Source organism: Ylistrum balloti, unplaced genomic scaffold (genome assembly GCF_031769215.1).
Source record: "Ylistrum balloti isolate Yb309-2 unplaced genomic scaffold, AGI_CSIRO_Ybal_v1 Utg370478, whole genome shotgun sequence".
Lineage (NCBI taxonomy): Eukaryota > Metazoa > Mollusca > Bivalvia > Pectinida > Pectinidae > Ylistrum > Ylistrum balloti.
Window position 1 is genome coordinate 8,690 of NW_026782313.1, and position 15,840 is coordinate 24,529.

The 15,840-nt window shown below is 35.6% G+C and overlaps 1 protein-coding gene across 4 annotated transcripts; it reads right to left on the reverse strand.

The window, feature by feature from the left end:
- Window positions 1–1,034: 1,034 nt before the first annotated feature.
- LOC132555366 (uncharacterized) lies at window positions 1,035–14,428 on the reverse strand. Of its 4 annotated transcripts, none has more exons than XM_060219716.1 (5): window positions 14,334–14,428; window positions 8,209–8,287; window positions 7,284–7,514; window positions 5,617–5,721; window positions 1,035–4,790 (listed from the first exon to the last, which is right to left on the reverse strand). In XM_060219716.1, exons 2-5 carry the CDS (start codon window positions 8,276–8,278, stop codon window positions 2,419–2,421), a joined length of 2,778 nt encoding a protein of 925 aa, XP_060075699.1. In that variant the 5' UTR covers window positions 8,279–8,287; window positions 14,334–14,428; the 3' UTR covers window positions 1,035–2,418. The 4 variants fall into 4 exon arrangements, with proteins under 4 accessions (XP_060075699.1, XP_060075698.1, XP_060075695.1 ...); XM_060219715.1 differs by lacking the exon at window positions 14,334–14,428 and adding an exon at window positions 14,221–14,239; XM_060219712.1 differs by lacking the exon at window positions 14,334–14,428 and adding an exon at window positions 10,633–10,889.
- Window positions 14,429–15,840: the final 1,412 nt, after the last annotated feature.

Consider the following 15,840-nt stretch of genomic DNA (forward strand, 5'->3'; position numbering starts at 1 on the left):
AAAAATCTATCACGATGAAGCATTATCAAAAATATTAATATATCAACGATTCGTGATTCAAATGGATCTCATTTTGTGTTTAAGTTTCATCTCCTCCCTGAAGGTAACATAGGTACCGCTGTAATCAATAAAAAGGTACTTGTGACTCACATTATTGTATATCAACACTTAACACTGTTGGTTTCTTTGTAGGAGGTAAGCGGTTGATGTATAAGAGTCTGCCGTGTCCTTTATTTTCATTTCAGAATATTGTATTGATATAAACAATCAATAGGATTAGACGGCTGGCTGGAACCTATATAAGTCTTCTTCTAAGACAACGTGGTGGTCAGATATAAATATAGTACACCATAAACATACATACATACATACATACATACATACATACATACATACATACATACATACATACATACATACATACATACATACATACATACATACATACATTCATACATACATACATACATACATACATACATACCTACATACATACATACATACATACATCCACACATACATACATACATACATACATACATACATACATACATACATACATACATACATACATACATACATACAAACCTTACATTACATACACATATACATACATACATACATACATACATACATACATACATACATACATACATACATACATACATACATACATACATACATACATACATACATACATACAAACAGACATTACATTACATACATACATACATACATACATACATACATACATACATACATACATACATACATACATACATACATACATACAAACCTTACATTACATACACACACACATACATACATACATACATACATACATACATACATACATACATACATACATACATACATACATACATACATACATACATACATACCTTACATTACATACATACATACATACATACCTTACATTACATACATACATACATACATACATACATACATACATACATACATACATACATACATACATAATAACCACACACACACACACACACACACACACACACACACACACACACATACATACATACATACATACATACATACATATATACAATCATAAATTTAGTGTTGACAGACTTATCAATTTTAAAAATGGGAGACAACTCTGTTATTTTTTATACATTGATGTTATGATTATAAGAAGATAATTAACAATCCACCAGCTTTCAGTTTACTATATCTTATGATATCAAATGTGCATTACATGTATTTTCTTTTCCATATAAAAGGGGTTTGGGCAAGAATGTACATGCTATAAAAGTTAGTCCTCTCCCACTTCACTGAAGGAGCAAGTACACATTAAGCACATTTTTCTTATATCAAAGGATTATTATTTTAAGTAAAAAAAGGATATTCAGACCGAGATAAAGAACTGATCAGAGTTGTTTCCTTATTATGAGATGATAACTAAAATATTGGATATAAATCAGAAAGATCAAATAATAATGGGGAAAAGTGGGGGGAGAGTGGGGGTAAATAACTATTAACCAGCATTCATCACATTGTTGATAAAAGTTGAATTAACTATGTCTATGGAAAGATATCAATTTTTTCCAATTATACTTTGTCTTAGTTTTAGATTTGTTCCTATAATTTCAATTCGTGTCAGTAGATATTTAGCAAGATATCAAAGCCTTTCTGTATCATCAATATACTTAATTACAGCATCAAACAATGATTTATTGATGTGGGTGGTACAGATTGGGCAGCCAGGCAGAACATAGTTTAGTTAATAGTGGTTATGATTATGGTTGTTTTGGGTTTGTAAAAAACTTTTCTAGGGTTAATATATCTAGGGCAGTCAAAAAAGAAATGTCGAGCTGTTTCAGTTGGAGTAACAGATACACAAGATAGGCCATCATTAAGATGGTCTTTATGTAGATCATGATTTAGAGAGCTGGCTGAATTCCTTAGCTGACAGAGAATGATATTTAATTTTCTTGGTCCTCCTTATCTAAAAACGATGCTATTCTTACAAGCTGGAGTGTTTGTCCTCAACAGAGTTTTTTTCAAATTGCCTTACAGAGTGAATATTAGTTATTTTCAATTCTGGTGGGTATATACGATGAACATGATTAAATAGTATGTTGTGGTTTAAAGACATCAATATACCCGACAGTAATATAAAGCACTTTGCAAGGCCTTTGTTATGTATTCACATGGTCAATTCTATTTTTGAATTTAGTTTTTTTCACTAAAAATACCGCTGTTGAACACAATCTGGTCATGGCTAAATGCACGCTAGCGTGAAAGTTTTACACCTATCTTTAGATGGCAGGGAAACTAACTTTACAGATTCTTGAAGGGGAAATGGTTTTAAACAGGAATGTTTGTCAAACGAGGCGCTCTTTCTTGGCTAAAGCTATTCTCTCACTTTCTATTGTTTCATGTTTCAGGGTTTTCCTCTCTTAACATTTCGCTTATTTCGTCCTGTTGCTTCTTTGCTTCATTCAAGCTTCCTTGGGATTTTGAGGAGTGCAAATTACTTATCAAAAATCTACATATTTCGTCCGCACGTTTTAGACTATCTTTGTCCCTTTTCTGGCAGTAGCAGTCGATCGACCCGAATAACGCTTGGAGACGGAAATGTGACAACCCTACTCCAGTACTTTCCTCTAACTTATCAGCTGATTGGAAATGGTTAATAGCTTTTTCTATGTTACTGCCCCCTTCTGGCGGAGTCAGCATGTAGAATTTTGCGATTTGAACATGGAGTCCTGGCACCGCTGTAAAGCCGGTCATTTCTGTTATCTGGTTTGCCAGCTTCTCGACACATTCCTTGCCAAAAACATATGCTTTTTTCTGTTTCTCTTCATCACCGGTATGTAGCTTAAACAGGCGGCAATAGCACTTTATCTGGAATTTCCGACACATCGCTATATGGTGGAAGTTCTTACTTACTTTACTAAGTTTTAACACGCCAAATTCAAAGTAATCTTCTTTGTCATGAAGCATCGCTGTGTATTTATCCACAGCAGTGTTTATAACCTCCACTTCCTGGTCCTTTGGGAGGGCAAGCTTCAAGTGGTTGTACAAATAGCCATTCCTCTGGGTAATAAGAAATTGTATTGGAAGAAAACTGTGATATTTTTCTTTCAGACGTTTTCCTAACACCCAAGATAATTCCATCAACTGTCCGCGGCGGGGTTTCTCTAGAAAATGATTTCTTCCATTGTTGTAAAGTATCACTACCAAAAGTTCCACAAGGAACAACTCGCGAACATGGTCCAACGGCACTGCTAACTTTCGCCTTACGAGCTGGGCATGCAGGTCTACTCCAAGCTCATGTTTGAATGAATACTGGGAGAGATCCTTAGCCCGCATTTGCAAGTGTTCCATGTCTTTGTCTGGACGAACCATGGTGGTTATAAGCTCTTGAATGAAATACTCTGGAATTTTCGTTTTCAAGGAACAAAGCTTTTCAACAAGTGCATCAACATTACTGCAATACGTTGTGCTGCCCGTTGGAGTCTTGGAGGGAAACCAATCAATACTGGAGACATTTTCTCCCACCATCTTTAAACATAATGCCATGGCTTGCGTAAGGTAGTCGTTGACCAAAAAGTTGTCAACTCCTCCTATACGAAATGTCACACCAACAAGCGTACTAACGTAGCTCTGTAACAGTCTAATCTCAACAGAAGGTTTTTCAATCCCTTGTGCCATTCTAAGCACGTTCATAGCATGATCTATAAAAAGGAGGTTTGTGTTCATCGATTCCCGTAATCTACAATCCATTATCATGTTCGTGGCAAAGAACTGAAGCAACTCACGAATGCGGTCATGTCTCTCCTCTACGGACAGGCGGTTCAGAAGGGCTACCTTTGTCAAATCATGAATTGATATGACTCTGTCATTCCCAAGTCCCTTCAAATCACATAGTACATACTTGCGTAGCCTTCCTATAACATTGCTGTCCTCGTAGTCATGACACTGAGTCGATCCACTCTTCAGAAGTCTTGACAGAACTCGAACCTGGATATGTTCGTGGTGCAGAAATGGTATTAGAGACAAAAGTATTTTACCGTCATCATTGAGTTTTAATTCTATTCTTTCCAAAATGATTCTGTGTGCTGCTAGTAAGCGTTTTTTGTAATATTGGACGATGTTTTCTGTGTGTTCCTCTGTGTTATCAATAAAGCCATCGTTCTTCTTTAACTTTTCCGTGTAGTCTGAAATATCCATACCTGATTTCTCAATGTAATGCTTTGAAAGCATTAAACCGAATGGCGAGTTTCCGAAAAGTTTTGCAAGAATTTTTATTTCGTCGTCCGTTGCTTTCGAAATAGCAGATTCCCTTCCGTCGGAACCAGAATTATATCTCATGAAAGAAACTACCTCCGTGTCGTGTAGACCGGTAACCTTCAGTGGATCACATTCAAGGTCAATATCTCCATTCATTGTTGCAATAATTTTGACATTTTGTGAATTTTCTTTGATGTTTTTCAATATCTTGCTTACAATTTCGTTGCATGAATCTCCAATGTCGTCAAAAATAAGAAGGTGAAATTTTTGGGCCTGCTCTGCACATCCAAGATAGTCTACTACCATCTGTCCCATTTCCTCCAAGTAGTTCGCTTTCCCTTCGTTATTTCCTTCCGGTTTCATACAAAGGCTCTCCAACAGGTCGATCATAGATTTTATCAGCTCAGTTTTACCTTCACAATCTAACTTACATATAACAGATTGTCTGTTTGCTTTGAAGAAGTCTTGTGCATAATTACATGCCAGTTGAGTTTTTCCTGTTGCTGGTGGACCTGCGAGAACATGTCAACCTTATTAAAACTTTCGATATAGATAATAATGTAGCCTTTTCTGATATATGTGTCTATATATATATAGGTAAGTTCTGTCAGAATACAAATACCCATTTGATATGTCATTTACCAATCAACTCTTTCCCAAATCAAAATGAGAATTATTTGACAGCTTTTGTAAATCACACATCAAATGGAAACGAATCTAGGATCCTTGTCATTACATGGTCGATTATTCAGGTAAATATTGTTGAAAAGTGACATTTCGACATTAAAGTCATTTCGGCTCTACATTTATGTTCTTAGAATGTGTGACGTCATTTTTACCGTCTAAACCTGACGTCATAATAGGTTATATTAGACATCTGTAATACGTAAAAATGTTGTATATTTACTGAATAAATCTATATAGGGTATCGAGTTTTGATAATATAATCTATCTTGATAAATATGAAGAACCATGTTATTCAGGTTTAATCCGAAATTTTTAGGGCCTTATAAACCACCTTGTTAAGGCTGTAAGTATTTGAACGCGAGGTTTAAAGGCAAAATCTACATCTCAATGAAAATGCCATTAATTTCACGAGGAGATAGGGTGATTTCTTCTATGTTCCGTTTTTCATTGGACGAATATTCATTTCATCATCCATGAAATATTTGGTACATTTTGCCTCAAATCTGTTGTATATCTTCTTCAAATCTTTATACTATCTTCAAAGAATAGGGTCGTAAAGGTTCGTTTAAAAAAATCATCAGTACCATACTATGAAGCTGTAAACTCGATCGTGTTTGACCGCATTATCGAATTATCACACTTTTCACTTACCAATAAGAGCAACAATGTTCTGCGATTTTAGCTTTTCTTCCAAGATGGCACAATGTTTAACCTTCAAAAAGTGTGGGACTGTGGTGTAACCAACCTTCCATTTCGCTGTGAGAACAAAACAGAATCATAGTTTTTCATGAGTAGCTGAATATGGTAAATGAAAACACTGACACAAATACGTGTACGAAAACGTACCAAGTGTATCAGTTAAACTTCAGTATAAATTAATAGAATAGCATACTTTTGGTAGAGTTAATGACGACTCAAAACAAGGGAGGAGGGGGTGGGGGTAGGGAGGTGGGGTGGGGAGGGGGTTGTAAAGGTATAATACTTTCATTACTAACGTTAGTTATTTTCGACTTCTAACATTATTGTGTGTAGGAAATATAGATTAGGGCGATTAAATAATAATAATAATATGAAACAAGAAATAAATCAGGGCGATTTAATGTCATAACTATTAACAGGGACGTTAAACTGGACAATATTTAACAATAATATAAATAGGAAGTATACATCAGGGCGATTTAATGGCACAACTATTAACAGGGACGTTAAATCGGACAATATTTAACAATAATATAAATAGGAAGTATACATCAGGGCGATTAAAGAGTTATTGTACAATCAGAACCGTTTAATTTAATATGAATTCCGGCTTTTGATAATTTAAGTCATGCATTTCTTGTAATTTGAATAGTATTTATATATTTATATATCATGGACAGGGCGAACATAATTTACAATAACTTGTACCCAATCCATTTCTAACATTTCATACTGATTTATGTTTAAACTAAATATAAAATATTCCGCTAACGTTTTCAGGCCTAACGTCCATCTTCAGGCGATACATTTTTATGATGTCTTAGTAACGACATTATGGCGTTAGGCCTGAAAACGTTAGCGGAATACATTTGTCGTGTTGATATGATTTTTTTTCAACAATTTAATCGATACACAAAGCATCTTTAAGTTACATCTCTCTCTCTCTGTCTCTCTCTCTCTCTCTCTCTCTCTCTCTCTCTCTCTCTCTCTCTCTCTCTCTCTCTCTCTCTATATATATATATATATATATATATATATTAAGTTATTAAGTTCTGTTAAAAGTAAATTTTGATACCTAATTATCTTCACAATGCCATTTACGTAATATCACAATTATTCTACAAGATACATGTATTATGTGCCAGAACAGATGGTATTTTACCAAGTACTAAAGTAATAAAGATTGTTATAAACGGAATGAGCAAATTATCATTTCAGAAGTCAGGTGATGTTATTTTTATTTCAGTAGTGTTTAAAGAAGTTATAAGGATTATAAGAATTTATATGCACAGTCTTCTGATGTTTATTAAAAATATTGTTTATACTCAACATATGAGTGAAATAAAAAGTTGTGGAAAGATGGAACTCTACAAATGTTTTGTATCATGGATACTATGAAGTATTAACTTGTTTTTTAAACTTACACCAGAACCACTAATTAAATCTAAAAATTAAACGTACGTCAAAAATATCAAACACAAATAAAACTAAAATACATATTTAGAAATTTAATAACAGGATTTGGAAAAGAATATTATTTACAATGATTAACAAAAACATGGAAGAATATTGTACTGTTCAGCAATCTCATCAGAAGCAGAAAAAAGTATGCAATGTACCGTCCTTTTGAAGATTGAGCTTAGTTTTCAGAGGCTCGAGTTCAGAGCGAAGCTGATTGCAACTGATATTTTTCAACAAGGAATCAAGATCCACGACGTTAAACTCCGATACAAATCGCTTCTTCTCCAACAAAAGCATAAGCTCTTCGCCCGTTTTCACAATCTCCAGATCACTGGCCGGAAATAACTTCTTGTTTTCGCCAAGGAGAAACTTCGCACTAGCAACATCACCTCAAAATTGAAAAGTAAACATGCAATCAAATCAGTATTTAGAATGAATTTAGTATTGCTGTGTGTCCACTACGAGAAGGGCGGGGCTTGAAAAAGTTGACAGGTGTCGCGTGTATCTAATATCACGCATGGTGTTGAACGTACATTCAGGTATTAACAGGTACGAGTAGTCAGGTAAGCCTTTGTTCGAGACTCATCCGTTTCTCCTACAAGAAGATGTTTTATAGATACATCGACTCTACTGTATCTAACTCTGAATTATTAAAAGGTGCTTTTCACTTATGTATCTTTTTCACAATCTCTCGGACAATGCTATTTAATGCTACATTTTGAGGACATCACCGACACTACAAAGGACGATTATCGGAAGGATATAATCGAGAGGCATAAAGATGGACAGGAAGATAAGGATAAGCCAACGACCTTCTCCAAAGGAAGATCTCTGATTTTTTTTTTATTTGTCGATTTCCTTATTCTGTCTCGAAAATAAACTCATGTTGCTTGCCACATATGTTTTACTCACATACAGATGTTGGCGTTTAGACAATAAATAATTCATGTTCAGTTGAGAATTTCGAATCAGAACATACACATTGTACTGGTCGATGTTTTATGATTCTGACACTCTACACATAATGCTACCTTATCGAAACACCATTGATGAAAGATCATCGAAAAAAGATCACATATTTACCTTTCTCCAGATTTTTGGCTACGAAGGCAAGAGCTGTTCTGTACGTAGATAGATCGGAATCAGCTGCCATCTTCTTATTCTGAATTGAAAGGAAAGAAATGACTCCATGCGTCTGAAAAGACAATGCTAAACTCAAACTGAAAGAAGCCTTCAAAAATAGAAGCGAAAGCATGCAACTAAGTGAAACTTTTAGTTGATTTAAAAAAAAAAGTGTGCATCGCGTGCGAGATTATGTAATAATGAACACCATTTAAACCAATGATTTTCTGTTAATTCAAACATGCATGAGGCCAGCGCTACTCTACGTCTAAATTTTGACTTTACTTTCTTTTAATTTTGGTTTTCATCAGCACTCTCTGAAGTTTGAAAATATAGGCCCTGTCTTCACTGACGAGTTCTTGAAGGACGAAAAGCTGTGTGATACAGTTTAATCCAAGATTTACATCTTCTGTATAATTCTGTATACTGTATATGTATATTTCCTGTTTCAAAACAATTTATGTGTATGTGTTTGTTCATTTACTTGTGTTATTTGTTACAGGGTGTGGTGTTTCATGTATTTTGTGTACTGTGTTGCTACTTTCTGCGTAGCAGTTTACACCCTGTGATTGGAGTCCGAAGCCTACGAGTTTGTTTTAATTTAATTGGGTAGTATGTATTCCTTGTCGGTAAGTCTTGAGGGGATATTTTCGTCAGGAGTACTTCTTATAAGAGATAACATGTACCTATACATATTTACATATAAAATTACACCAGTACTTACTATAATATTCAGCCTCGTCTCCTCGTCTCGAGTACTTTTTTTAGAAGTGATGATCTGTGTGTTTACATAGGTAAAGAAAACCACATAACTAGTCTCGGATACACATGGAGGCTACATCCGGGTTGCTATTGACCCGTCCACAGGTTATGTTACTGAAACTCTGGGAGGTCGGGAGTCTCCTCCTCTTGTTCTTACGGAAATGAACTAATCATTCTGTCAGATTCGAGTTTCAGATTTTGGCCAGTGGTGTATGGATCGTTTCAGTAAACGTAGTGAAGGCAATTCTAGATTAATGAACTTTGAACGATAAATCAGGTCTGTTTATCTAACACAGGACATACGGATATACAAAAAAAAGATAAATCAAAACTCACCTATTCATAACAAACAATCATACATTATTTTTAAAAAACTGATCAGGGAAATATCATTGAAATTCTAAACAAATAAAACAAACATGCATACTGACAAACATATACTGACATAGATCCAATCTTCACCATACAAGACAAACAGCCCACCAATACCCGACCCCATCTCTCACCCAGTCTTAAATATTACTTATACTCAGCTCTCGGGATAAAACACAATGTATATGATAGAATCAATTTCTCTCTATTTCTTCTCAATAGGTAACCAGTTAGAATAAACACTTCACTCCTTTTTAACACAAAAGTCTAAAACATAGCTCAATTTAACACACATTCTAAAACATAGCCCAATTTAACACATATTCTAAAACATAGCCCAATTTAGCACAGTCTACAACATAGCCCAATTTAACACAAGGTCTAAAACCTAGCCCAATTTAACACAAAGTCTAAAACATAGCCCAATTTAACACACAGTCTAAAACATAGCCCAATTGAACACACAGTCTAAAACATAGCACAATTTAACACACAGTCTAAAACATAGCACAGCCATCCTACCTGTGTATTGAAGACCCCCCCCCCCCTGTTGTTTTTCGAAGAAGAGAAGGCGTGATAACGTCGATCCAGTGGTTTAGAGAATAGGATTAAGATAAAATACATAATTATTAAGATATTCGATTGACATTAACATTACATAGGTCCCATCAAACCCTTGTCCCTCCAATCAGCTACGCATTTGACCGGTTAAGTCACTATTAGGAACCGGGACCATTGACAGGTTAAGACTCTATCAGGAACCGGGGCCATTGACAGGTTAAGACGCTATCAGGAACCGGGGCCATTGACAGGTTAAGACACTATCAGGAACCGGGGCCATTGACAGGTTAAGGTACTATTAGAACCGGAGCCATGGACAAGTTAAGGTACTATTAGGAACCAGAGCCGTCTTTAAAAAAATACTCATTTTTTCGGACCTCCTGACAGGCGGTTTCACCACATGAAGGGGAAGCAGGTTGCACCCTCACGTCGCCAGAACACTGCCATTCGTCGGTGACACAACGCCTAGATATAGGAAGAGTCACGGAGACGGAAAAAAAATTAATTAACCAACCAACCAAGTCTTGGCGAGAATACTATTGCAAAGTAGGTCAGTTTGACCATTGCCTACCAGGGTGACTACAGGCCTTTCCGGATCATTTTCTAGGCAGTACAGGGTTACAGCAGCACGGGTCAAACAATGGCACTAGAATGGTCTTTGAATCAAAATAGAGACCTTTCAATATTTACCTTATCTACGTCGCTGGTAATGGAATTCCTGAACTTCCTCGTTTACGAACAATATATCTTATAACGATCTGCACGTCATCCTGCAGACTTCATCAAACATTCTTGGTATATTATCTAACCATGGTAGCTATCGCATTGTTATAATGCATGTGCTGTCGTCTTTGTAGAACTTCTTTTTTTCAAATCCACGATAACACATTCACGAGATAAACTTCACAATGCTAAGAGATATTTTCACTATAAACGGCAAATGTTGAAATAGATTTTTAATAAATCGTTCTAGTTTTAGCCCTCGTAAGAGAAGTGTTGATGTCAGTCTCGGGATATGTAGAAACAATGGTGCATTTGTGTTGACGCACTAGTCTCTTAACAGGCACGTAAATTTTAACGGGTCATGTACACCGATCGCAGAAGGATATAATAAGCTGTGAAATACATTGTTAGTACTTGTAAACACACTTAGCGGTACTAACATATATTGTGAGACACTACTTTTCGTTCGTTTAGCACAGCCATGCAGTGAAACACGGAATACTTCCTATCCCTACCTCTCCGCTCCCAACCCCCTCCCCGACCCCAACCCACCCGACCCCCTACTCGAGGTAGTATACCAGTATATTGTAGTGGATTTGAAGTTGGAGGTCGCTCCTTCGTAATCTATAAAAAGTGCGTATCAGCCTGTGATTTGTCACGTTTTTTTAATCTCCTGAAACCAATCAAATTACTTCGCTTGTTCCTTCAACTTTGCCATGACACGTTACAGGGGTGCAGAGAGCGAAAGTGATCGTAACCCCTGGAATATTGAGGATGCTGGTATGTAGGAAGATTATTTGATATAATACTGAAATTAATTATCAGGGAAAAACAAAGATATAGTTTGCTTATCTGATTTTGTAGTGTCATAAGTGGTGATATCATAAGAAAAGGAAACGCGTGTTTCTAATCCAGTTGCTAACCACGTAAGAATATACGTCAAATTTAACTATAATAAAAATCATTCTCAACTCTCCGTGCAAAGTTGCATAATATACTTATGCATAAAGATTGCATAAAGAATATGACTGACAATATAATATAAAATCTGACAAAAACATTTTTACAATTTAACGTCGAAGTTTTCATGTATAGGTGGACAGTATAACTGTTGGTAAGCACGCAAACTCTATACAATTACAGAGAAAATGGAGCTCAAATTTTCTGGTTTTTATAATTTCAAAATAAAATCCATTAAACTTGTACACTTAAAGGGTCTAGTATTCATCAGGTTCGTGAATAGAAGTTCGCTAGTTAAGGTCCCTTACACAGTCAGCGAAAAGTAAACACAGTGGTGCTTTTATTTGCAGTAAGCTGTATTGTTTACTTGGAATTTACAGTTCCCATTGTGCATACTATTGATTTCATATTGAATAACCTCGGAACTATTTCAGTATATTCAATCAGTCATAGAGAAGGCTTCCATTCACGACGGTCCACCACTGGTGAGCTACCAAATAAGACAGCGAATAGACATGTCAGTTCTTATTATTCCCGTCTCCAATTAAAACTTTTGTACGCTGTAGATAAACATCACGAACGTCGCCCAAAAGATTATATTGAAATCAAACCTTCTGTCAAGTAGGTGCTTATCACGATATACTTCGATATCTTCAACTGTTACTTACATGTATTAATCGTAGTCAAGGACATTACACCGGTGCCTACACCACTACATACATGTATTCAACCACCTTACGGGTCAGTACCAAGCCGACCTGTGTTTTGAATTTCGGGTTTTCTCGTCTATTTGACTCCGTCTATTAAAATATCGGTGTTCTGTGGACATGAGATCTTGGTCTCTACTCTCCCCTTGAGATGGAGCCATCTGTCTGATTGTCCGAAACTGGAGTAGTTTTGAGAGACGACCGCGCATGATCTGTCAGTAGATTGTGATCACGGCGTTGAACCAGTTGTCCCTGGCGGATGGTGGCAAACGGCTGGGTGGGGCATATAGATTTACACATGCATATCATACATTTTAGAAGTTCAGCGAATTCGCTAATCAAGATGTAGTTTTATCCTAATTATTTAGTTTAAACTGTATTTTATTTTGTGAAATGAGTACAGTACAAAAGCAAATATGCATTTTGGATTCAGAAACAAGTACAATGTACTTATATTAATCTGTCTCCGTATCTAATTACATGAGCAATGAACAGCACTGACAACATAATGTAATTACGTAGGTGCATAAGTACAGGGAAGGGGAAAAGAAAGGGTGCATGGGTTCAAAGGAGGAAACCGTTGTAGGATGACGAAGCAAGAGTTAAGGACTGCTATAGATCTATATTTGATTGTGGTTCACTCAACAAAGTACAAAATACCACGACCAGGTCAGTACTGTAATTGAGATTACTTCGTAGTATACACAAACTCACTAGATACGCTAGAGCTTAATTAAAACGTTTAGAACGGTTAATAAAGTTTTGGACACAGTCAAAAATATTTTCATTGTACTGATCTGGCATATCAGGGTTACCATATAATAAGGTATTAACATTAATGTCGGGGGTATGTTACTGAAGCATTGCATTCTGATATGATGGTAGTTAGGGCACTGGAGGAGGAAGTGTTCAGTAGTTTCGTCGGACTGGTTACATGAACATAGAGAGTTGTTAACAAGATTACGAGAATATAAGTGTGCGTTTAGTGAGCTACAGTGCATCCTAAGTCGAGCATGGTGAATCTGGCCGTGTCTAGATTTACAGAAGTAATAATAGTTAGGAACAGTTGTTATATCAGCATTTAGGTATCTTTTTAGAGTAGTAGTAGACGGATTACGTTTTATGGCATCGGGGAGTGCATTCCATAGATCAACAGAAGAAGGTAGGAAAGAGTCTTTAAAGAGATTAGTTCGGCATGGAGGTTGGTAAAAAGAATCGGCTCTCCTTGTGTTATAAGAGTGGATGTTAGAGTGACGTTCAGGAAGCATGCTGGTTAGGTAGGGAGGGCACTGACCATGAACAATCTGATGAAATTTGATAATTTTATGTTTTTTCCTTCTATCCTAATTATTTGCCTGTAATCTTTGAATTAACATTTTCACACCTACACTTCTTCGAAAAACCAAAGATGTTAATTCCGTGTTAGTGCCGTTAAAACTAACTCATCTTAGCTGTCCTACTTAGAATCCATCCCGAATCATCCAGCTGTATAAGGCCACTTATCGACTTTAACTAGCATGCTCTAATAATCCTATTATGACCTTTAATTACTATAAATGTGAGTTTGGTTATGTAGAAATATAGTAGATAATGAAATAGATATGTTCTGCGGAGAGAAAATTATTTTGTAGGATGGGATGATGTTAGATTTGAGAAGGCGAGCATTATCAATTGGGTATGGTAACTAGGTTATATGATATGGAGTTTGTTGAGAAGGGATAACGTATTATTTTAATTGGTCATACGGTAAGGAAAAAAAGAAAAAAAAATTATTCATTCTGTCCTATATACAAATATATACATCATTAATAAAAACAAAGTTGGGTGATATTAATTCTGTCTGATTCTGTTTCACAAAAGGCAAGTGCTAGATATCAATATAACTTACACACGTGTGCCTTCCCTGTCGTAGTGTTACAGCATGATGGGAGAATTTTAGTCAACAGTGTGGAAGGGCGTGACACATATACTTATGCGATTTTTACGAGAAATTTTACTTACAGGCGTCGCCAGGTCCTATTACACGATTGCTGGCTATGTCTTCCGGTGAAATTCGGTGAATCATCATCAACCCGTTATCAGCTTTTTGTAATCCCACTACACACCATAATACACACTGCCTTTTAAGTATACTGTCTTCAGTAACATGATGTTTTTGACAATAAACATTTACATGAATGTAACATACACGACCATTAACACCGACTGGCTGGTTAATGGGGTATAACTGATTTCTCCTGTGTATAAAGGAGTCCGTAACGGTCGATAAATATCTGTTTTGAAATTCTTGTTCCTGTTTTATTTTTAGATTAAAAAAAAAACCCTCATCGATTTCACTGTGGTTATGAAATAAATAGACTACTGAAACCGAAAGTAGACGCCTGTAATTCTATTTGGCTATCACATTTAAAGTTGAGAGTAGGCACGGAATTCAGTGTTGTTGTCGTAAGCTATTTCATGGAAAGACATTATATATACCTTATACAAATCTCATTGAATGTATTTTCATTGGATTAATCACCTACACTTTGGGAAACCTCAAGCTCGGTGTAATGGAAATTATCATTCAGTGCGTGTCTTTTGTTATTCAATGAATGACACGTTGAGAGGAAAAAAAAAAAATATCCGTGACAGTTCAGATCAAATCGATTAGTATAGAACAAATATTGTTTCATGCTTTGTGTTCTGTTTAACTTTTCGAAAAAAAAACTCGCACTGTCATTATTACTCCTTAGTTTAAGTAAGTAGGGTAGTTATGTATTTTGAATTCCAAGGATTAAGCTTTAGATATATCTGTTTAGGTACGTCTAATCAAAATATCGTGACAAATTCGACGGGGCATCATTTGCTCTGTAATCCTCAGAGCAATAAGTAAACAATTTGTAAAATATTGGATTCTAGTTAATGCCAATCAAATTGTCATTTACGTGCTTTCCTGGAACAGTGAATTCTGCGAAATTTGTTTTCCGTGAAAAGGAAATGATATACATATGTACTTCCTGTTTACCTATAATGTCTTTATGTAGAATTTGATATACTGCCTATTTACCTATAATGTCTTTATGTAGAATTTGATATACTGCCTATTTACCTATAATGTCTTTATGTAGAATTTGATATACTGCCTATTTACCTATAATGTCTTTATGTGGAATTTGATATACTGCCTATTTACCTATAACGTCTTTATGTAGAATGTGATATACTGCCTATTCACTTATAACGCCTTTATGTAGAATTTGATATACTGCCTATTTACCTATAACGTCTTTATGTAGAATGTGATATACTGCCTATTCACCTACAACGCCTTTATGTAGAATTTGATATACTGCCTATTTACCTATAACGTTTTTTATGTAGAATTTGATTTTAACTGAGATGTTTCTATGTAGTTAATGACATACTTCCTGTTTGCCTGTAATGTTGCCATCTAGAAAATGACATTATTCCGGTTTGCCTGTAATGTTGCCATCTAGAAATTGCACACTTCCTGTTTACCTATTAT

Bases quoted from the DNA above. Each gene is read 5' to 3' on its own strand.
- LOC132555366 (XM_060219716.1), bottom strand. From the start codon at position 8,278: ATGGCAGCTGATTCCGATCTATCTACGTACAGAACAGCTCTTGCCTTC. The intron at 7,515-8,208 runs GTAAATATGTGA...TTCAATTTTGAG, and splicing joins AGCCAAAAATCTGGAGAAAG to GTGATGTTGCTAGTGCGAAG. The intron at 4,791-5,616 runs GTAAGTGAAAAG...ATGTTCTCGCAG, and splicing joins GAACATTGTTGCTCTTATTG to GTCCACCAGCAACAGGAAAA.